Genomic DNA, 24,329 nt, shown 5'->3' with positions numbered 1-24,329 from the left:
TGGTCAACACACAGTATTGTTAGCTAGAAAGCAGCTACTAATGTATCATGTACAGTCTTAAAGAACTTTTCAGCTTTTTGGCATTTGCTTCATATGGGAGATTAGAGTTAAAATTTCTCAAAATTATTTCAGTTTATGCCGTGGAGATTTCAAAGTGTTTTACTATCAGTACACTTTTTTCCTGCCTAAAAATTAAGTAATGAAACTCAAATTTGATAGAAATTTTATTCTCCAGAGTCTCCTCTCATGCAAGTTTAGGCTCAAAGATCTGGTGATAAACCTTGTTCCAGTTTACACATACTTGCTGGGGGAAAATGTGCTGCCTTGATCCGTCATGAAGTAACTTACATTTCATGAGCATAATGCAGATCCCTCAGTTGCAAAAGAGACTCATCAGAAAAAGACCACGTTCCGATGTCTGTAAGAGATGTTTGTACTGCTTGTACCCTTCTGCCAAGTGTTTGATTCCCAGGACTGGAAGAAGACTTCACAGCTTTTCTCAGTCAGCTTCTCAGCCAATTCTGCGGAGCTTTGGAGTAGCAGTGGTGAAGCTCATTTGCTGTGTTACTTTGTCCTGCTGCTTGTGAAAATTACAGTGTGGTGCAAGAGCTTTGGGTGATACCTGCTCTGAGTTAGTATGAGGTTGATTTCGTAGCTGGGGATACCTCAGCTACCAGCATTTTCTGGAATAGTGGCTTTTCAAAGAAAGTTCCCCACTTCAGCTCTAAATCACTTCTCAGTAAAGGCCCTACAAGATGTTTAAAAATCACTGTTGTTTCCTCTCTGTTTCCCCTGCAGGAGGAATAATACCAACTCTTCTAAAATAACACCTTTTATTCAGGAACCAGGCAGATACTGCACCTTGTTTTTTTGGGGAGGAAGGTTTGGTTTTTTTCTTTCCCAAATGGGGAAAATTGAATCCTGAATAGTGTGTAGGGTGATCCCTTGGTGGACCAGTAGCATACATCGTACTAGACCTGTTGTTGCTGAAGTCTGTATACTACTGTGGTTTCTTTCACGTTAGAAGCAGCGTAACTCTTAATGTCTTTTGAGTTTTGTGATGGAAAACAGGAAATAAAGCACTCAGAATTCAAGTATTTAAGTACAATGCTTTGACTGCTGTATAATCAAGTATTTAAGTACAATACTTTGCTGTATAATCCACTTACACTGCAGTATTAAACTTCAAGCAAAGTTTTGCTCTTTCTCATATACATCGTGTTCTGGTAAGAGCTTTCTGCTTGTGGACAGCATGACAATGAATTGGGGTGCAGCTGTATTTTTGTTCCATTCATTTTTCTTGTTTGTTCATGTTTCAACTAGAAGTTAGCAGTAGCATAGTTTTTGGGTTCAATTTTACCTGTTTAATAGGAGTGTCATTTTGCTGGGAACACATGAAAGTACTCCTGAATAGGAAATGTACAGGACCAAACTTTGAGGACAGTTTCTGGCATAGAAAGGCCCAAGGGTACAACCATGTGTAAAGGCATCGGCACTGTGAGTTAGGCAAGGTGTTTTAAGGCATGCTGAGTCTGACATTGTGAACTGCCTTCACTAACTGGAGTACGCTCTGCAAGCATTCAAGTTGTGCTGATAATCTCACCAAAAATACGTCCATTCCCAACATCTGCAGGATGTTTTGGAGTTTATTGAGGCATAAAAGAAAAATACTTTTATCGGTGTTACAGTTTTTGTAAAGATTTAAGATATGCCCAAATAATTCTGATTCTGTTAGGCAGTGGTTTGAAATTCTTAAAGTCAATATGAAGTATCACAGAAAAACAGATTAAGAGGTTATAAAAAAAAAAAGTATTAACTTCTAGCTTCAAATTACCCAAAGTTCAAAGGACATCTGGACTACCTATCTCAAAAAACCTGTAATCGTGGGTAGAAGTTCTTTGAGGCTGGGAGACACTTTTATATATATAATATGAAACTAATTCTGGAAGTTTGTTCTTTGAATTTAAGTGTTTGCAGGTTTTTTTTGGAACTGTTAGCAATAAAGATTCTCCATCTAGTGGATGAAAACAATAAAACAACATGACTACATCTGGTTCTGCATACTGCATTTGCTGTCTGGGCAGTTCTTGCTTTGTATTTGCTGGTTTTCAGCCGTACAAATTGTGCCTAGCATTAATGACCTACGTCCTGAATAGTTATACCATGATGCAGAAAACTGACCTCTGCCTTGAGGCGCTGAATCTGCAAACACTTATGTATATCCAGTCCATATGGGTAGTCTCATTAAGTTCAATGGGATTATATGTCTGTAAAATTAAATTCAGATTTTTTTTTTTTTCATGTCTAAGCACCTGAAAGTGTAGTTATAATAGGTGTTAACGTATCCTTCCTAGCTCACTTGGGAATAGTCATATCAAAGATGTGGCAGTGCAGGTGTTGGCACATGACAGCAGCAGGAGTGTTTATATGGGGTCCACAGAGAATTTGTATTTGAGTTGCTGTCGTAGGTGGGCACACGCTCAACCCCGTTGTTCCTTGTGCGAGAACGTGTTAAGCTGGTAGGAGCACACGGGAAAGCAGGACAGTGGTATTCCTGTTTTAGTTTGTTGTACGTCATGTTAGGATTGTGGCCAATGGCAGTGTATTAGAAGAGTTAGAAAAAGGCTTCCAAGCAAAACAGTGGCTTGTACCAGGTGGAATGAAAAAAAAAAAAGAGGGGGAATACTTCTAGAAGCAAAACAATAAAATAATAATAATAATAATGTGAGCTGGCATAGCAATATTTGAGAATTTCTGCCTTCCTGCAATATTTTGTCCTCCAATGAAATTTCAAGATCCTTTATTCTTGGAGCAGCTGTTTCCCTTTTTCTGTTGCTATATGTATTTTAAGAACTTGTACTGGAGTCCATCAGCATAGCATCTCTGTGAGTGATATTTATTTTATATATCTATCTCCAGAATGTTATGGCTGGTATCTGTGCTTTCACAGATAAGGAACGTTTCTGTCATGTTTTGGGAGGATAGACTTTTTTTCCTGATCTTTAGCTGAACCAAAGATGCCTGTATGTTGTTACACTAATTTTTTTAAATTGTTACACTGAAATGCTTGTGTAGTTTTACTAGGAAATTTACTTAAAACACTATGTTTTTACTTGCCTTTTAAGGTGGATTGAGAATAAGGATGAAAGCTAAACAGATGCTAAGACAGATTAGAATCTTCTCCTTTATAGTTTTTAGTAGTAATAAAGAAGTGTAAATTCTGATCTCCTCTTCCCCCCCCATCCTCCCCCTGAAAATAATTTTCAACTTCATATTCTGATAGACTGCAGCTTCAGAGAGCTGGAGCATAAGGGAGGCTGGTAGCTCTTGTATTTACAGTGCATTTAACCCTGCATGCTGTAAAATTGTTGCGTTTTATTATGTTATTCTTCATCTGTTACAGTGCATTAACATTTGCACCGATGAGGCCTGTTGGGCAACTATTAATTAGTGTAGGAAGGCTCTGTTCCAGCTGCCAACTGAAGTGACTTTATCTTAGAGAAAAAGCCAGACTTTGGGATTATAAAAACGTTGCAAGTCACTGAGCAAGACTAAAAGAGCATTGTCAGGTTCTGAACCTTGTAAAAACAGTGAATAACTTCATGTATCAAATTATGTGAACGTTTCCCCATTCTTTCCGTGGGACTACTCATAGAGATTGTTTCCGTGAAGACACGACAGACTTGTCAACGCGGGAGGTCTGCCAGTTTAGCCAGGGTTATACCCTGAGCGTGCTGGTTATACTTTAAGACTATCGTGTGAAAAATTGTTTGTACTTGGAGTATCTTTGTGCTGGTTTTGCATCATTTGCTTCCAGAGTGAATGAAACCGAGCTGCACAAAGGCATTCTTAGCATGGATTATTCCTTGCACAGAGACTTAAAGCTTGGTGGGCTTTCAGGGCTGTTTCCCTGAAGGGACAGGTACTCAGGGAAGTTGAACTGACTTAACAAAAGCAGTTGAGTTAGTGAGTATTATGTCCTCTATGGATCTTTACTTTCAGAGGGTGGATGATCTTTATACTATAATGCCCTTACAGCATAAGGGCATTTTATTTCTGCGCAACGTTGTCCTCACAGAGGATTAATGCACTTGCATGCACGTATCACATACATTCTTATCGTTAGGCTTGCCTTTGTAGTCTAGCTGGTTTGCTCTTTCAGAAAAATTCTATAAGCGTCAACAAATCATAGCTCTTTGCAAGATAAGGACCTTTGTTTGTCCTATTAGTGGTAGATACTAGGCTCAGAAAAAATAGGCTGATTGGCTAATAGTGCGTGTGTAAAGAGGAATATGTATTTGTAACAGAAATGATGTATTTGCAAATTGGCCTTAGTCGTTTTAAAGGGAAAGTGAAATGAAGAGGAGGAAAAACATTTGGGGCTTTGGGGCTGGGCAAAGTAAAATGCCACCCTTCAGCTCTTTTCACACAATCAGAAGTAAATTTTTGTCATAGTGCAAGTTGAAGTATGAGAGAAGTTTTTTTTATTTATCAATAGCACTGAGAAATATTAGCCAGGGGAGTGATTAGCTGCTCAAATAAGAGAAGTTCAATTAAACACTCTAGGTAGACTAGAGCTTTGGAAAATGTTTTTTTTTAGTATAGTGTTTACCCTCACTAATTAGTATGAGAGAGAAGATTTATGTTTTGTGCATGTTTTTATATGTTAACAAGGCGTTGGATGTTTTTGATTATACACTTTGGAATGATGCCCTGTGACTTTGTAAAGCCATCAGATATTTCAGTAAATAGGTTTGTTTACAAGGGACTGCTCAGAAGAATTAGTCTGAATTAATGTTTTAAAATAGATTAATTAAATTGCAGTAAACTTGCATGTGGAGAAAATAATTTGGAATTCAGGTGAATTTAATTTAGTTGCTTACAAATATTAATTTACTTAATTAAACAAAGGCTACTTTAGTTCTGTGTTAAGTGTATCAATTCTGAGTAGGAGTATTGGCAGAGATATTTAGTGCGCTTTATCTAACTTGCTTTAAATTTATACCTCTAGTTGTCTCTGATTAGTTTTTCTGAGTGTTCCAGTACTAGAGCCACCTCCTAGCAAGTGGTTGTAGGAATGCTTTAGGCTTTTTGCTCCCCTTTTTTGGCTTTGTTTCTGAATATGAAAAGCCAAGAACAGAGAGGAGTGTTTGTCTTTACTTTCAACTCATAATACATAAATAGGGAAATAAATATTTTTAAGTTTTGATGGGTGATGAAATGGACTGTATTTATTACTGAAAGATTTAGTTCTGTTGCTCCATGTTGATGCTTGATCTGTCTTGGAATCTTAGGACTGTTTTCTCAAATTTTGAAAATATATTTTTCCTTTGGGAGGTAAGAAGGAATTAATGCAGTATGTTTGCTCTGTGTGATTATTTCCATTATTCATTGTGATTAAAACGTGAGACAATTTTTAATTTGTGCTGCTTTATGCAACAGGATTGGGTTTCCGGTGGGTTTATTAGGCAAGAATTACCATAGTAGTGTCTGGCCTGGGGTGGGGAAAGGGTGGACAGTAAAAGAGCTGATCTGGGAATTGGCTATGTGATGCAAGAGGTGCGAAGGGTTAGAAACATTTGAGGTAACTGAAATCTGAAGGCACTCAGGGCTGAAGTGGGAATGGAGGTGGGAGGAAATCCCTCCGATACACACTGTAACCTGTCTTTCAGTTCTTGCGTTGGGTAAGAGTTGAAGCAGTCTCTTCCAACCCCCAAAAAGCCCTCTGGGAGAAGTGTTGAGTACAATGTAGATCTACCAAAATAGCTCAGCTGGAGTCAGTTTGAGTTTGGCCGAGACCTCCTGCAGTGTATGTGTTAATGAAATAGTTTCCATGGTCGGGTGTAAGCTGTCTTCCCGTACCCTTCCCCCAGATAATGCCAAATTGACTATAAAATACTGCTCTGTTGATCCAACTTCCACATGCTGGTTGGAGGAGAAAAAGTCGGCACATTTCTTGTCCCTGTTGTAGTTTATCCTAGCTTCCCAGCTTTCTGTTAATATTTCTTTCTTCTAGCTTAATATTTGTTCCAGGTAATATTTCAGCATTGGCTTTTTAATGCCAATGTACATATACTTAATTTAGAATTAATGGGGACTGGGGTTTCAGCCAGAAGGAAGGAAAAAAAAAAAAAAGGAGGCTGGGAACATGTAGCAAATTTCAAGAAAAGAAGTGTTTTACATGAGGAAATGCTGGTAAACACTGAGTAAAATATGGGGAAACTATATTGGCAAAATTATTATTCTTAATTTGTTGACTGAGGCTTTTTAAAGCTGATAAATGAATTTAACTCTAATCCTGTTAAATTTTATCCGGCTTTTACCCTTAGTTCTGCAAGCAAGGTTAGACCACTCCTAAAATTTTGTATTATAAATTGAAATTCTGAATTTGGAAGAGGACCATTCTATTCGAGTTGTGATAGCTGTTGTGGTTGCAGTACCCACTGTAGCATACTTGGGCATTGCTTTCCTAATCCACGCATCTAACATTAATAACAAATTAATTTCTTTTCCCCTTATATTGTTATACAGGAGGTTACTGCATCAGGTGACAGCAGAAGTATATTTTGTTCTGCTTGTTGAGAAGGCAAAAATGTGTTCCGTCAGGATGTTGGCTAATTGCCTATGAGCTGTGTCTGACTGAAATTGTAATAAAATTTGTTTAAATGGAAATAAATACTAATGCTATGAAGACACATTGCTGTGTATGTGTAGTAGCTGTAGTGCCAATCATAGTTTGGTTGTTATGCCCTTGTTTAAAGACTCTGTGTCAGAATATTTTGGTGGTACTTTTCTGAATGCTCTCAGACTATGACCCATGAGAAGGGGTGAACAGATGTCAGAAGTATGAAATTATTTTTTGTTTGTATTGAAGCAAGGTTTAATTTCAGTAATTTTTTAATACTGAATTTTAGAAGGCTAAATATGTGCACGACATGAAGTTTTAAAGTGGATTTAAACAAAAGCATTGCAAATCCTTTGGGCTGTTTTATAAAATATTGATGTATTTGTAACTGGTTTAAATGCAACACATGAAATATTAGTGAAATATTGAATTGTGTAAATAGACAAAGTTTTTAAAAGTTGGGTTTTGTTCTAGTTTGTTCTTTTTTAGTGTTGGGAGTGGTGGATGCCTTCCTTTAAGTGGAGGGCAGGGTTCTTAATATTAGTAGCAGTATGTGACATTATGAAACAGTAACTGTAGCACAGCTGTTTTATTATGTTAAGCCTGGCTGGTTACCAGGATTTCTCAGAAATGGCAAATAGAATTTGCCAAAATGGCATCCATATGCACTAACGTATTGCCAGTTTTTTTGGGCGTGCTGCCACAGTCTGTGCTGTCCCAACAGTTTTTCACCATGATCCGAATTTCAAATGACTCAGTATTGGCAGTGCTGGTATTTTGAGTAAACAATTCTGATACATGGGGAGTCCTCCTTTTGAGATGGACTTTCACAGCATGCAGTGGTTGCTCAGGCCAGTCTTAAAATTCTTCTGTAGGTTGTGTCGGTCTCTTAAAAAAAATTTGTATTCCACCTGTCTGGCTTAATGGCTTTCTGGTGCTCAAGTGGAAGAGGGAAAGAGGAAAATCTTTATGCATAGTTGGATTTGATTCAGTGTCAGTGTTAAGGGATGAATTACCATTTCCATTGGTAAACCTCATATTATCTCTCTAGTGTTTTTTTGCTTCAGGTTAAAAAGCAAGAAAATCATCTGATCTCTTAGTATTCCTTGTCCATCCTTTTGTAAACTGTGGGAAAGCACAGATATGAATGGTTCCAGTGATTTTAATGCAATTTTACAGGCTGAAGGTTTCTCTTAAAACACTAATAAATAACCTTGACAGAGAATTCCAAGGGAGCAGGGCTGAGAAATACTTTGGCTTTAAAATTAGGACCATATTCTGAAAATAGTTTCATCAGAATTGAGCTGTAGAAAAAACAGGCAAGTTCAATAGACGAGAAAAAAAGTCAAGTTTTGCTTCAGATCTAGTTATAATTAGCTGCGAGGAAGCTCCCTGTTCTCACTGAAGGTTTATGAAGATTTTGAGAGGCCTGTTAAAATTCTTACTTGTGAGGGTCTTGTGTGCATATAGATCTGTACAGAATGCAGTAATCGCAAATCTAATGTGGCTTGGGAACTTCATATGCTTTTGTGATATCAAGACTAAATACTAAATTCTTATCACTTCCAAGAACTAAGTAATAATTTGTAAATTAAACCCCTGCGATTTAGCAACAGTCTTGTGTGCTCTTAAAACTTCTAAAACAAAATAAAAATTAAAACATTTTATTTTGTGTTTTATAGTGATGAGCTGCCAAATCTCTGAAGCTAAATGTTCTTTTTATCCATTGGGAAAATGCAGAAAGGTGGATCAGCGAGGCTCGGTCCTAGTATAGAAAGATATATAGGGGGGATGCAGGTAGTTCAGTCCTTGGCTCTTTGACGAGGCTACCGAATAAAGTAGCAGCTGGTACCACTGGACGATCACTTTGTAGGCTGGTCACTTCTATTACGAACTGCATCTCCTTTTATAGAGGAAGAAAGAAAAAATAAATGCAGTGTCGATGTATCAAGTATATCTGTATTAATGCTCTTTTTGCTGCTGTTTTTCAGGATCGCATGACTTGTAAAATTACTTATTTGGGGGCCTGCAGTGGTGTTTGACTGGATATTGCTGCCTGGTTCTGAATGATGTCAGAACAGGATTTGGCAGATGTTGTTCAGATTGCTGTTGAAGACTTGACTCCAGATAACCCAGGTACAGTAGAGATGGTAGTGACGGCATGAGAAAGATGACTTATAGTATTGCCCATTAATAAGATGGAAATCCCTGTTGAGCTGTTCTTAAAAATATAAAGCAACGCTGCAGATTTTTTTCCGAGAGGCGCTTGTTAAGACTACATACCAAGTTTTCAATGGCTTAACTTGTCTATCTTCAATACCCTTTAGATCAGATTATTATTTTTTTTATTTTACTTTTCTTTTAAAGGCTTTATTGCGTTGGGCTTTTTTTTGTGCAGAGGTAGACTGTTGCCAAAAGCTTTGAATCGAATATGGCCTCCTGCAATCTCTTGGTTTTTTTCCAGGCCAAATATATGTTTTAGGCTTTTGAGAACTATCACCCCTCTACTATGGATTGTTGTTTTACTTGTAAAATAGTTTCTCTCATACATTATTAAAATTCTTTGTATGTATAACAAAATGACAGTAAAATTGAAAACCACTTCTAAAAGCAAATATTGTGTTATTCCTTGCTTACAACTTGACCTACTAAGTGAAAATGTGTTGAGACTCGCTATAGCCATTGATCCTATGCTGCCATTACCTGTAAGTGACGGAAAGAGCAGTAACTACAGTTACAGAAAACAGAAACACATGTCAAAAAAGGTTTTTGTGATGCAGAACGAAAAAACTACTTCAGAAATGTTCCCAAAGAGTTGGAGGAGAAGCTGGGACCTGTCCTAGCCTAGCTGGTAACACGGCGTTCAGGACTGGCAGCTGTAGTATGGTCACCCTTAAACAAGTCTTCCTTTGCTCAGTCTGGTGAAGCAACACAAACCTGGTCAGACCTGAGGTGATGCTCTGACAGTGAGGCTTTTCAGGGCTTTACCTCTGGATTTTACCAGCCGGGCCTTCCAGTTCTCAAAGCAGTTCCTTTTTGTTACTGTTTTCTTCAAAATGTGTACCTTTTAGGTGAAAGGCCATTAGGACCTATAGGTCTGCAGCTGTGAGTATTTAGATGGGAAAGCTTGCAGGATTTTGTTCATCTATACTGGGGAAAAATAACCCGCTACTGCACTGAGTAGTGGGTGTAATCCTGTCTTTGTACAGAAATTCGTTAGCGCTTTTTATGGTTTTGTATAAACACAAGAGTTCGGAAGCTACCTCATGGTAAGTTCCTAATAAAGAAATCCAAGGTAATGCTTGACTGTAACATCCTCCGTGCTTTTGAAACAAAGTCTTAGATTTGGATAAATGTTTTTTGAGAAGCAGTAAACCATTGTCATATATTTAAGAGAAAACCCAAATAAGTGTAAAAGAATACATACAGTATGTTAATTAAATGCCTTTTTGTTGTTGTTGTTTTGTCCATTTAATGTATTTTTAATTTGAGCCTTCTTCTCTTGTATTATAAACTATGCCAGTGCTTATTTTTCTTCACAGTTGTGTTGGAGAATCATGAAGTGACAGATGATGATGTAGAGCCTGCTCTGAAACGTCAGCGTATAGAAATTAACTGCCAGGATCCCTCTATTAAGGTTATGATAATGCCTTTTTTTGTTTTATTCATAATACCAATTAAGTTAGCTTTCTTGGGGAAATTATATTATGAGAATGTAAAATAAGTGGTTTATACATAATATTGGAATTATTCATAGCTTTCTTATAAATGTTTTTCCCTCTTTGTGCATAAATTTTAAAATGTGATTGGCTAATCTTCCAGTGTAAAACCAGATGCAAGAATTTTATATGTGATATAAAATGTCATCAGAATTAATTCCAGTGACTCAGACATCACTATTGTCACATTTTTTGATAAAGTGAATGAAGTTGACCTAAAAGATATGCTTTAGCATGTATTTGTATTGCAATTTATAGATACTTTCGGCGTATTTTAAATTAGTATTTTAAGCTAACAACATTTTCCTGATAGTTAAGCCATAGTTGGTACAGGCTCAGTAGCTCAGGCCTTTTTGTACTTGCAGAACTTCCCCTGCCTTTCTCACTAGTGTGCTTTAGGTAGTGTTTTTGTCTTGGAGTGTAAGTATATGATTAATATTTTACTGCCACACACGTTAAATAGTATGTAATTCTGTATTTTTGAAATGGTCATAGAGATGGAAGCTCTATATTGAAAGAGCACCAGGGGAGCAGCCCCGTAAACCAGCTTGATTAGATGTGTAAATTGTAACGGAGGGCCACAAGATGGCATAGTTGCTGTTTGCAAAGGAGAACGTGTGTAACATTACCCTTTAATGACCTGTTTTTCCCCAGAGGAACCAAGTAGAATATGCTTTCTCTTGAATAAAGTTGGTTAGGAAAACAGATTTTATTTATTTGCTTTTCTTGATTTGTTGTTCAGGAGAAAAGTTAAGTGAGCGCTGTTAATTGTCTCTGAGGTTATTTGTGTTGATATAATTTCCACTGTAATATCTGAATTTATCTGTTTGTGCAGGAAAAAAATCTTATTAAACTTTATCCAGGAGGGTGCATTCATAGTTTTATAATCCTTTTGTTTTTACATGTATTGAATGAAAAGCTTTGGCATGTCATTTTAAATGATTTTGTGGTGTATGAAATCGTACTAACAAAGTGCTTAGGTGAAAATGTGTTTGGCTGGGATGCTTTTGGCTTCTAAATAAAGATCTGGAAGAATTCAAGAATGCTAAAATGCCCCTGGATGTCATCAGTTTTGTACGTGGCTGAATTTTGTCCTTTAGAATTGTTTTCCAGTCATATTTATCTGGAGCTTCCTTATGTGCATGTTGCTGAAGATAAATACATAAGTCTTTAAAATCGGTTTCTTTTGCATTCTCCCCTTTCTAGTCATTCCTGTATTCCATTAATCAGACAATATGCCTGCGGTTGGATAGCATTGAGGCAAAGTTACTGGCACTAGAGGCTACCTGTAAATCATTGGAAGAGAAGTTGGATCTTGTCATGAACAAACAGCATAGCCCCATCCAAGTCCCCATGGTGGCAGGTTCTCCTCTTGGCGCTACGCAGACGTGCAATAAAGTACGATGGTAAGAAAAGAACAGATTACTCATCAATGTGCTTTTTAAAATAACGTAAATCCATTTCTTTGGCATCTAGTTCTGCAGTTTTCTGTATAGCTGTCGAGAGCTTGGTATGCTGTTTATGAATGTAGAATTAATTTATCTTGAAGGTAATTTTTTTACTGGTTTCATGATGTTACTTTGAATTAGAATGAGACACTGATCCATGGACAGTTTGCAACTATTTCCACATTTCATTTTGACTTAAACCAGGCTGATTCATCCATCCTCTGGAAAAGTCTCATCAGCTATTTCAGACAGGATTTTTAGACTTGCTTTCCTTCTGTTTATGTGGCTGTATTGAGTTAATGAGTTAATCATCATTCTAATTACTTCTCATTTTACTTTTATTCACCAGAAATACAACAGAGTTTGTTTTATGTGATTGTTTTCTAAAGACTCTTGCTTTATGTATGAGTTGCCTGATACAGTTTTAAATGTCTAAATTTTGATATGCCTGCCATTTTACCATGGAGAGGATTCCAGCCAGAGAAATATGCTTATCAAAAGACTCTTTTGTCTAAAAACTCTTCCCTCCTCATTCATATTTTTATAGCTAAAACCCCTTAATACTTCTCTAAATAATTACTTCTTATTCTCCATTAGAAAGGTGTATAGGTAACTTTCACATGGCATACCATTCTAGTCAAGATATACTAACTTAATTCATCTTTTGTCAGTTTGTTTTTTCCATCTTCTGATCTTTTTCATCACTTTCTCAACTTTGTCAATATCTGAAAATTATTTTGAATGTATTTTTGGTATGTTATACTCAATGCAGTGTTTCAGGTGCACTACTCTACAGTTCTATAGAAAAAAATTAGTTTCTTGCTATATGTTGTGGGACTCAGCCATGTGAGGTAAGGGGGTGAAAAACCCAACCCAAACCACCACAAACATTACCCTTTTTCTACTAGGCCACTACTTGCTCCCTGCTGTATGTTTCTTGATCTCTGTTTTAAAAGTTCACATGTCCTATGTATTTTCAGTGTAAATCTGAGTACTTTCTGCTCCTGTTGCTGTAACATTCACCTGTCCAGTTAGGAGCAGTTGATGTCCTCAAACTTTTCCAAAACAACTTCCCTTTTTAGATGACCAAACACAATGTTTGGGCCCCAGTTTAGAATTCCTTTATTGGTCTTTGTTCTTGTGGTGGTGATGAACATCCTGATCATAGGACATCCTCCTTTTCCCCTTTTCCATTTAATTTTCCTTTAAAATAGGTGCTGTGTCTACATTAACCTATGCTTTTGAAGGCTTCCCAATCATACATTGTAGAGGTCAATTATGGGTAAGGTTTATATCAAAACAAAGTACATGCAATAACTCTTTGGATAATAGAGCAAGTAACTAGAATATTATACTGGCATTCTTGCTAAATGGTCTTGATCAATAACTTCTGAAGGAACTGTCTTTAAATCTGTTTTCTGTCATTCTATTAGAAATATTCAAGTTCTTGTGCATAAGCTGAACTTCTTACTTCAGTTTGTGCAGAAAAGACTTCAAAAACATTTTCAGAAATACGTGGTCCCTTTGGGGATCTATTAATTCATGTTCCATGAATGCTTTCTTCTGTAAATTGTACTATTTTGAGTTTCTTATGGGATTCGTCAGATCTGAGGGTGGGTTTGTTTTTTTTTTTTTTTTTAATCTCTGTAACCATCGGAAATCTCTCCTGTGTGTTGATGGTGAGCTTGGTGTTTAATCTTTTGGTTTGGGTGTACAAATTTATGATGACGGCTTCTCAGGCAGTCTGGACATAATTTAGATAGAAGTCTTGAAGACTGTAAGATTCTCTGCCCCAAATATTTCTTAGTCTTGGTATGAAGTTGCACACTATCGAATGCGTCTTGCCACTAAAGTACTGAGGGCTTTTTGTTCTTTTAGTAGTCTGTGGCCTATATGACTCAAAAGAAAATAGTTAGGGGTGTATGTGTTTAACTTGGCATTAGTAAGTAACACTTCAGTTTGACAGGGATGGAACATTTCACTGAATTCCCTGTGTCTCATTCATAAAAACCTTTATCACTTGTTGATTATTTCCAATTAAAACCTGCATGCACTGTTGTGTTTTATCAACTCTCTGTATTGCTCCCTCTTCCCCTCACATTGCAGAATGCAGTGGGGAGCTGCCAGCAAGAGCTAGTATTTTGGATAGTGATTTTCAGATTCTGCATCCGAACAAGATTCTTCAACCTCCTTCTCCTCCTTCTGCCACTGCAGTAACACCAGCTTTGCCACTTTAACAAAAACATGGTAGTTAGCAAAAGCATGCCAACCAGATGGTGCTACACTGCCAGTAAAGCAGGCTCTCATTCTTTTTTCGATAAATAGCTTAGGGTTTTTTTTTTCTCTCTTCCACTCTATAGTGAATTTTGTTTACAGTTTTTCTTGTAATTTAGTTACTTACATTAGTTTGGTGCAGGCTTAACATAATCAAAACTTGTTTTACAGCCATGCACACAGTAAAGTGTATGAACAGTGAATTATGAATTCACACAGTTTAATTGCTTTGTGCTCTTTGTGCTTTTGAAATTAAATGAATTCCCAAGACTTGTCAGTTTGAAATATGCTTATGTCATCATGTGATGAAAACAAGGACAGCTTGGATAGAGGAGCTTTCTTTTGTGTCATCTTGTGGTGGAATTGTGTCGTTACAGTGTACCAGGTGAAGTCACAGCTACGTTCTATGGCCTGCCTTGACTGTGATGTGGAATTTTATGCTGTGTGTAGCACTGTACCCTGGCTGCTTATAAGATGGAGTGATAAAGTGTAATCTGTCCGTATAGCTGCATTAAGGAGCCTGGAGTCTCACTTTGTAACGGTTGTCAGATTTACGTTCTATGATAAGTTGTCTTTTCTAGTAAACTTAACACATTGATTTATAGGGATAACTCATACCTCTTTTGTGCCAAACTGTTGTTTCCAAGTTTTAAAAATTCATATTAGGGAAATGAAGCAGAAGTTTTCAAGGAGATTTGTAGTAAATCAGGAACCACTCCATGTTATTAGCTCCCAGGACAGAAATGCAGTGTATTTTAGAGTCTCATTCTGCTTTCTGTCTCTTTATTGAACACGTGAGGAGTGATATGTGTGGAAATCTTCCAGCAACCTTTGCTGGGTATGTGATTTTTGAAGGCTTGCTGATGTTTCTTGGAAAACGACGAAATGTTGAATTCAGAAATTACAGTACTGTCTACTGCTCGATATTTTGTGTTAAGTATGGCTTCATGAAAGCTGGATTGTGTTCTCAATTCTTTTGTTCTTATTGTCTGTTCTCATCTGCTGTTATGATACTTCATTATATACTAGCTAATTGCAGTGCAGATAAGGAAGAAAATAAAGGGTTACGTGGTGCTGTGTAATGAATAATTTGTATGAGCAGTTGAGATACAGAGGAACAATATGCTAACTTTTAGATTTCTAAGTCAGAAGTTTAAGCTACAGCAATAACTAACAGGAGAAAACTACTTTTGAAAGGAAGCCACTCCAAATTTGAGATATGTAAACTGTTTTGGGGGAAACAGCAATAGGCCGTAAGCAAGGTGGAAAGGCTTGTACCTGTTTTATTTCAATAAATCATCACTTGAAAAGCAGAACTAAACAAGCGTAGTTTCGTATAGGTTTTTGTCCTCTGTCCTCTGCCTCTTCACTGGACAAGCCTCGTGTTTCCTGTGTGGCCCATGATGCTACCTGCTGTGGGATTCTGAAATCTTCCATGCTGTTCCCATGATAGCAGGATGTGGGACTGCAGGAGCTACTGCGGTGGGCTAATGGACGAGACCTTTCTGACTTTCTGTTACTGGGGTGTAGTATTTGGGCTTGTCCTTACCCCAGCTACAGATTTTAACAGGTGTTTAGTATCTCTCAGACCTCTTTCTTTTGTCAGATTTGGTTGTAAGAGTGCAATTAGGTGGGATTGGAGAAACAGCAGGATGTTAAATCTCCTTTTCTTTGGGGGGAAGGGATGAGGAGTTAAAGAAGAATTTTAGAAAGTATTTTCTCAGTGTTTAGTGGCTGCTACTTAACAATATGTAGTTGTTAGGATTACCTACAGAGACATAGTGTTAGTACAGTTTTTAAAATTTCTTTCTTGGAAGAAAGTCTGTCAGAAGGTTTCTAAACTAGTGGAATGGATGGCAAAAATCCTTAGATTGCACAGAGTTATGTTGAATTATATGGAGCTTGAAAAGAGCCAAGAACAGTAGCAAAATAATGTAATAAATTAGTAATGGGAGTACGTGTATTGTCCCGATGTTCTGAGCTTTGACTGGCTTTGTGTGCAGCATTAGCACAGCCCTGCTTTTCCATCCAGGATGTGATTGTCTCTCTTCCTCTGGCTGCAACATTTCCTGCAGTATGGCTATTAAAACCCTCTAATTTCTTTTCTTTATGAAGTACCATGCTGGTCAAAAATTCCAGTAGCTGCTGAACGTTTCTTGGATAGGAGAATTGGTGCGATGCCTGATGGGCTGTCAGTATGGCAGCCGCAAGTGATAAGTTTGAAATTTAGCATGTGCCCAGGTCTTGAGATTTATAAATTGATGAACACGTAGTGTGACAGTGCGACTAAAATCTTTTATCTGTGTTTTAAAGAAAATATTTCATCTGAAAGATTTCAGTCCAGAAACGGTGTTATTTTTGTCAACGTCTTTCTATTAATCATTTTTCTGCATGGGTAAGCCCAAGTATAAATGGTTAAGGTTGATTGCTTCAGATAACATAGGAATTTGTTTTCGTTTCGCAGAACTCTCCGTCATTTGTTTTTAGGGATATTTTCTGCAAATACTACATTGTACAATTCTGCTCTGTTACTTTGGAAATTTTTGTTGGGTAAATAGATATAATTGAGAGCAGTTTTTAAAATGCATTAATTTTGGAGAGGAGTTAAATTTTAAATTGGTATTTTCACACTTAACAGTGTTTCTGATGAAATACGGAAATTCATAGGTAAACGGAGTTTTTCTTTTGTTCAGGTATTTTCTTTGAGCCTTTGTAATAGTAAAGTTGAAATACAGACCGCATACATCTGGTTCTTTACCATATGCGTTTGTGGCTAACCGATTAATGATGCTGATCGCTAAGCATAGAGATAGAATTGCCTATTTTTTGTCTTTAATGGGAACCAGAGAGTTAAATAGAATTGCAGAGTTTAGTGCACTCTGTGCAAAACCTAATATGATATCCTTGAACAAGCCTTGTCAGTGGGTCAGACGTCAGCTTATTAAAGTGGAGCTGCTTCAGATAGTCTCATCTGCAGTTAACTGGGGTGTTGGTAGGTTCAATCAGCTAGTTTTAGAAAACAGCATTTGTCTTAAGATACAAAACAAGGGTTTTTTTTTTTTACATGCAAAAGAGAAGGCTTGATGCAGTTCTGTACCAGATGGGATATACAAACTTGCTTTTATTTTTGTAGGTGTAGATCATTAATGTGTTTGTTTTACCATTAAGTTTAATCATCAGGGTGTAATAGGTTTTGAAGAACAGGATTTGTTCATCCACTTTGCGGTGTGCCAGTTGGCAAGCCTTTTGGCTCCAGATTTCCCAAGTTCCAGTTCTGTGTTTCTGGTCTGTGATTGTTTCTTTGTTTATAAGTGGCTTTGTAGTCAAATAATGTGAAATTGAAAACTGAGATGATTTAAAGTGAAGTTGTAAAGCAGGGGGATGTGGGGTAGAAAGAAGTGTAAGATAACTGTTCTCCTAGATTTAGCAAAGCCATTGATGCTCCTGCATAAAGCCTTTAGGGAAACAAACAAAAGAAATATAATCAAGGTATTGATACAAAAACCAAAATAGCTAGAATTCTAATTTTTGTGTATATATATTTTCTGAGAGTTACAAACCCCTTGACCAACGTAATTTCATGTTATCAGGTGTTGAATAGCGTTTTCATTTTTGTTTCATTTTTATCATAAGGATTTTTATAGATTATAATAAATTATCCTACTATGCTAATCCAGGCTTCTAAAAAGAAGAGTAATTCTTCAGTTCTTATCACTAAATAGTGGCTGTTGAGTCTCTGGGGTATATAGTTAACCTCTTTTCCTCATTTGCGGCGATTGATACTGTAACTCATTAGGTGATGTAAACCACTATCCAAGTTTAATTTATGCCTATTTTTTCTTTCCTTTTTTTAATTCAGTGATGAATAAATTAACAGTGTAAATCTTCAGGATTGTCACTGTCTTTAACTGAACTTAAGAGCTAACTGTCCCTTCCTGGAAGTACACCCTCTTCGGGTCTGAAGACCTTCAATTTTTTTTTAATTTTTTTTTTTATTTTTTAAGTAGCCAGTTTGAAACAAAGCATGTATTGAGGAATATAATGTCCTGAAAGATGTATGGAATATGGTTTATTTTCAAGATGCAGGTACATTACTCTGCCTGCTGTGAGCCTGGTCTTGTGCACTGAACTCTAGGCCTGAAAAAATATTTCCCTGGAAGCAGATTCAGTCCTCAAGACAACTCAGCCAGCAGCTCGGTGAAAGATGTAAAATTAAGCTGCATTTTGGGGGATGAGAGGGACCGGAGTGTTACAGATAACATCTTGAAAATACAGTCAGCGATTTGGGGTGTTAATCAGAATGTGTTACAAAGGTTTTATTTGGAGAAGCTTTGGAGTTTGTCAGGTTTTCAGAAATTCTTCTCACTCTATAAGCAAGGCAGGTTTATTTATCCTTCTGTATATCTTATGTTAGAGCCTTTTTTCTGGGGCCTCATCCAGCAGAGTCTGTAGTGCCAACCTTTAAGTCTGGGAGTGGCTGACAAAAACACAGATGAACTTTTGTCATTGTTTTGGACTGGACCCTGTGCTATCAATAAATTAACAACCTTTCCCTGTCACTTTCTGTCATCAGTCAATGGTACGGTATGCAAACATTTATTTTATATTCCCAGTTCCAAGTGTCATGCCTGTAGCTTCAGCCAATAAGAGTTCTGTTTAAAATTAACGGGTTTGTTTCGTGAAGAATTGAGGGTGATTGTGCTGCCCTCATGTGAATAGCTCTTTCATGCAAGTCCAGTCTGTTTATGTCTGGGCAGGGAAGGGGTTGAAGGGAAATGGCACAATCATCTGTGATCTGTTTTCACCATGGTCATTTCTGATACACTCACTGTTAGGGGACAAAGTCAATATTAACAAAATGTAAAGATCATGATTAACACTTTGTGGCTTTAGAGGATTTTACTCCTTTCTATGAATTTAAAAATTTTGGTTAGAATCTCATGTTTTTTAAAGAGCACATAAATATAAACAGAATTTTGATACTGTGATAAAAAGTTTCTGGTAAAATGTAAGTTTGACTAAGAGAGTCAGAATTGGAACTGCCATTTATATTTGCATCGATTGGTCTTCACAGTGCTGTTACTTTTCGTGCCTTTTGGGGCCTCGGTTTTCAGTTCTACTGTCTCCCATTGTTTTTTCTAAATCTGTACTGCAAAGCAGGTTATAAAGGGGTTTCTTACACATACCTTCCTCTGTAAACACATACGCGTGCCCACATGCTCTGTCACCTTATAATGCCAGCAAGCGATCAGCTGTATTTGAGTCTGGAAGAATTGTTGTGGCTTGAGCTATGTAAGTGGATGGATGAAAAACCCAAATACCTTCTTGAGGTGTATTAGACATGTTTATCTGAAAATTATGGTTCTGTCTTGCATTCAAAAATTCATTTTATGAAATTGAACTAATCGAAAAATTTCTTTCATTAGATGTCAGCCCCTCTTTCTTTATCCAGGGCTGCATAGTGTTAGTTTCTTTGACTGTGTTGTGAAAAAAAAAACCCAAACCAAAACAACTTGCCATCTTTGATTCCCTGAAAAACATGACAATGCTTTCCAAAGCTCCTAATTTGTCACAAGAACTCATCAGCCTCAACATCTTGAGATTGATTCTGGTCCTGCATAGCAGTAAGAATACCAATTTACATCTTTTTATTTTACCTGTGTTGAAACATGCGTTTCATGTAGAAGTACGTGCTATGAATTAATTGGACTTCTGCAATACATTATATTTAGGATCAATACAACTTTTTATTGAAAATAGTTAAGAACTCTCATGACTCTGATTTTTTTTAATCATTATTTGCTGTGTCCTGTGAGATCTACAGCAGCAGTGCTGCAAACAATGGTAATTCTTGCTTTGGACATTTATACTGGAGACTTAGATATTTTGAAATTAAGCTTCCCTTGTTGGTTGTCTGTCTGGAGTTTTTGTTACAGACCATCAGCAAGTGAAGATATTTTGTTACAAGCCAGCAGTTTGTAAAGATTTTACATTTACTCCCTTCCCTCTTGGGAGTTAAAATTCACACAGGACTAAGGAGAAATGGCATCTTGGATTGAAGAAGCTTATGCAGCAGTGTTCTCATTGGAATTTTGCATTCCATTATTGTTGCACTAAGATATTGAGGAGCCAAGTGTTTAGTAATTTGTTGTTGGGATTTGATAAATTCAGAAACAATGTATAACTTCCAGATAGCATTTAGGTTGAGAGTGCAAGGTCAGTTATGGAATTAAAATAACAATTTAATACCAATATTTCATCTGTTTTGGAGAGTTCAATAATTCATGCATGTATGGGATATAATTTAATCTATAAAATTTTTCAAACTGACCAAGATTTGAACTGTGTTGATTCATTCTTCCAAGTCCAATTTTTCTCAAGTTAATGGTTTCTAATGAAATATCACTTATAATAAATAGTCCAATGATTCAGATGATCAAGTAGCAGCTGATAACTTATGTCTGAGAAATGGATGCAAAGTGTGTGGCTTGGATTTTTTTGAATTGTGGTGGTAGTATTTAAAATATGCCTGTGAGGCTTAAAGCACTAAAAATAATCCTTTAGTAATACATAATTTTGAATTATTACATACAATGCTAGCTAAGATTTTCAGCAATATACACTGAAAAGCAAATCTTAGGTAATAAACTTTCTTCAAGTTTTAGACAAAGGTTTCAGTCTTGTAGATGTGTTACAAAGCTTAATAGTTTACTGTTTGCCAGGTAATCATGCAGTGAGTTTTCCTGGGTGTAGAGAATAAACCTTGAAAGTTACGGCACCAAAACCAGAAATGCAGTTGTGTGACGTCCCTTGTGGTGCAATGTATTGCTATTCAAAATAGTAAGCTAGAAACGAGAGAACTGATTGCGCACAGGATTTCCCCCTTATGCCAAGACATTTTGGAAATCAACATCCTTTAATTGTAAGGGCATCTGAGAATGAGAGGGGTGTACCTGGGGATCAAAAGGGCTTTGAGTTTTATACGTAGATTAGGGGGACATTTATTAGTGTAATTAGTGTCTAATAACTCTTAAAACCAGTTATAGTAGTATTAAAATGTGGGTTAACCTACCCCATTGCCAAATCCCATAAGGTCATATTGGATGAATTCTGGGGAAGGCAGAACATTTACTTTAATTCTGTGGTTCCAAGAGCCTAGCCGGCTATTGCATTCAAGAAATAAATGTAAAGGCTGCATGACTTGAAATTTGGTTCAGGACAAATGCCTTCATATGACTCATACTTTTTCCTTTTTCCTAAATAAACAATTGAAAAGAATTGTCTTTAATGAAAGTGGACAGTTTTTACCTCATGAATGTTGTAAAATGGATGAAAATAATTATTAGGATTATATTTTAGTGAAGCTCTAAAAATCTTAATATATTTGAAGCAGTACACTGGATTGTGGAAGCATATATTACATACTATATATTTTAAGAAGTAATTTATCAACCCTGTAATAAACAGAAGGGGGCAGAAAAGCCTTATGTATTCATTTGGATTCCAGTTTTGAGAATTTAAATATTTTTAATGTTACAATCTCTGGAGATGCTTGGGGGTTTGAAAATCCATTATTAAGAGCACTCCCTGGAACTTGGGGTATTTAATTCTGAGAGTACAACCAAACGAATGAATGAAGAGGAGAGCAGCTACTCAATTTGTGATTAAAGGGGGCAAGTTTTCATCTTCCTTTGGAAATGACAGCAATTCAAGTTGTGTTTCAAAATAATTTGCATACCAGTTGACACCAGGTTAAAGTACGTGGCGTTAATACTATTTTTAAAAGTTGGAAAAACAACTGGTGTGGCTACTTATGGAAAATAATGCATATAGTATAGTTTTAAAAGAAAAAAAACCCTACAGTGTTTTTGGAGAGTCCTAGTTTTACTTTGAGCAAGGTGGAGAAGAGCTATAGATGGATTCAGAGCTTCAAAAAGATGAAACAGCCTAATATCTAGCAAGGTCTCGGCAAGGTTGGTGAGATGGCAAAGAGCCACTCTTCCATCTGCTTTATTTGGCAGCAGATGCTATTGAACTGATACATTTCCAAACGTGAAAAACACACTGTTTGGATTCTGAATGTCTTTCCAAACAGAATTTTTCCTTTTTGTGGAACTGTACATTTTTGCATATCTTTAGCTCAATCTCTTTGTTCCATATTGAAGGGTGGAGTATGAGACAGGAAATCTGCTCCTAATAACTTTAAAAATTATATTCTTTGTAAAAAGCGAAGAGTGATGTTTCTTTAACATCCCTTTGGGTTATATGGAAATTAAAGATTCGGTACCAGCTCTCAGAGTAGCAGCATCCTTGGCCTTTCTATAAAGACATGTGTGATGGCAAGTGTACATAACTGGTTGGGTAATTATGAAAAGCAAGAAAACCAGAGATACATGATGAAATTATTTACAAACTGGCTCTGAGTGAGCTGTGTGTTTAGATTTCTGCAAAGAGAACTCAATGTTGTATTTATTTGCAGTTTGTTATCTGGTGACCATCGAGGCTTCAGTTACTGTCTCTAGTGTCTTGAAAGCCAGTTTATAATGCTGCTTCCTTCACCCCCAGACTTCTAGTGTTGCATAAGCCAGACCTATACTGATGTTAGATATTACAATTTGTAACAAAATTTGGAAAATAAATCTAGAAGTAGCTAACTGTATAATAAAGGATCGTACCTGCATCATTTGAACTTGATTGTGGATCATAAATATGCACGCTTCTTTGTAGTTCATAAAAGTTAGGGTGTTTAGTGTCCTGTTCATAACATAACTTAACAAACTGGTCTGAAAATTTTTTTCTTGCACATTCTGGCACTCTGGGTGGACAGGCAAGTTTTTGATTCCTCTGGGGGTTTTCTTTCTTACCCTTTCATCTAAATAACCTTGCTAACGCTTCTCTATTTTATTACATTTTGTTGTTAGTATTTCAGGAGTTTTCTATAATGTACGTGGGTGAATTTTATTTTTGTCTCTTTGCTTTTTTGCTGTAGAAATAGAACATTTTAATACTAGTATTTGATATTTTGGTTATACAATGTCTGTTAGTTGTTACTAATTTCTGGTGGGCATTTGAAGTTGCAGGAAAAAATGGGCTTTTTGCGCTGTTTGGAATGTACCTAGTACAGGTGGTGTCATAGATCAGGTGTGTGTTTAGTAAGTAAAAGTAACATTTTGTTAGAGTACTAAGCCACAACAATCTCCCTTTTATGATTCTAATCTAATATTCTGCACTTCTATAACCAACCTTGATAAATTATTGATGTGTCTTTGTGTTATCTTTTGCCAGCCTTTCTACTTTTGACTGGGCATGGAAGGTTATTGAAGAAGTTCTTATATTTAGCGAGTGGGCTTTGCTTTGGTTTAGAGATTCCTGAAATTATTCTTGATATTGGGCCAAATTTGTGAAGGTATTTAAGTGTTAAATTATGTAGATTGCAAAAAGCAAAGCCTGCCTAGTAATATCTACAAGTGCCACTACACATATATGTGTTTTTAGTCGGCTAAAAGCTCTTACTCTTTCTTCCTTTTATTGCTTTTTTTTTTTACTTCTGTGTTGACTGTCAATTCAAAGTCTTTACTTTTGTTTCATACAGTGTTTTCTAAACACATAGCAATTTCTGTTTTTGTACTAACGCTGCAGTGGTGTCATACGTAGTAACTGTGTTCAGGATCAGTCAAGCCTAAAAACTTTGTTATGGAAAATGACTGTCGTTCCCTTATAGATCAGCCTTTCTCACTTCATGTTTAATACAGTCTCCAGTAGGCTGTGGTGCTACTTACCTATCTATATTTCTTTCTATACTCTCTGAAAAAAAACAATGTGTTTGCTGTTGTATTTTTAAGTCCGTATATCTTTAAAGAGGCTTGTGTTAACCTGTTAATTGTAAGTCGTGACCTGTCCTTTTCTTGTCCATAACCAAAAGTAGAAGACTATTAATGCTCTTTCTGTTATAGTATTTTTCAATCCTAGTTATGTCGCTTGCACGTGGCATGGACATACTGGGGTTTGCTGCTTTTTTGTATCTGCTTAGGCCAAAAGGTTCTTTGGAGACTGTGTTTCAATTTTTGTGGAGTTTCACTTGTGTTCGAAATAAGATAAATTATTTTGTTTTGTTTTTAAATAAAAAGATATGAAGTTGCTTGCGTACGCATACAGGTGTTGTTACTTCAGGGATTTTACAAGCTTGACTTGGTAGGTGGTAGGTTCTTCGGGTCACTTGTAGCATTATCTGGCTGCTGACTAGTTGGTGAACTAGTTGGAAAT

General features: G+C 36.6%; 1 protein-coding gene across 3 annotated transcripts in view; it reads left to right on the top strand.

Moving 5' to 3' along the window:
• BANP (BTG3 associated nuclear protein) overlaps positions 1-24,329 on the top strand; it is a 151,929-nt gene that overhangs the window by 6,080 nt on the left and 121,520 nt on the right. For all 3 annotated transcript variants that reach the window (XM_054840761.1, XM_054840759.1, XM_054840760.1), the window contains exons 2-4: positions 8,617-8,761; positions 10,168-10,262; positions 11,551-11,750. In XM_054840761.1, coding sequence (XP_054696736.1) covers positions 8,692-8,761; positions 10,168-10,262; positions 11,551-11,750 — 365 coding nt within the window. In that variant the 5' untranslated portion in view covers positions 8,617-8,691. The remainder of the gene's footprint in view (positions 1-8,616; positions 8,762-10,167; positions 10,263-11,550; positions 11,751-24,329) is intronic.

The sequence above is a fragment of the Grus americana genome, chromosome 13 (assembly GCF_028858705.1).
Source record: "Grus americana isolate bGruAme1 chromosome 13, bGruAme1.mat, whole genome shotgun sequence".
Lineage (NCBI taxonomy): Eukaryota > Metazoa > Chordata > Aves > Gruiformes > Gruidae > Grus > Grus americana.
This window is presented reverse-complemented; position numbering and strand designations above follow the sequence as displayed.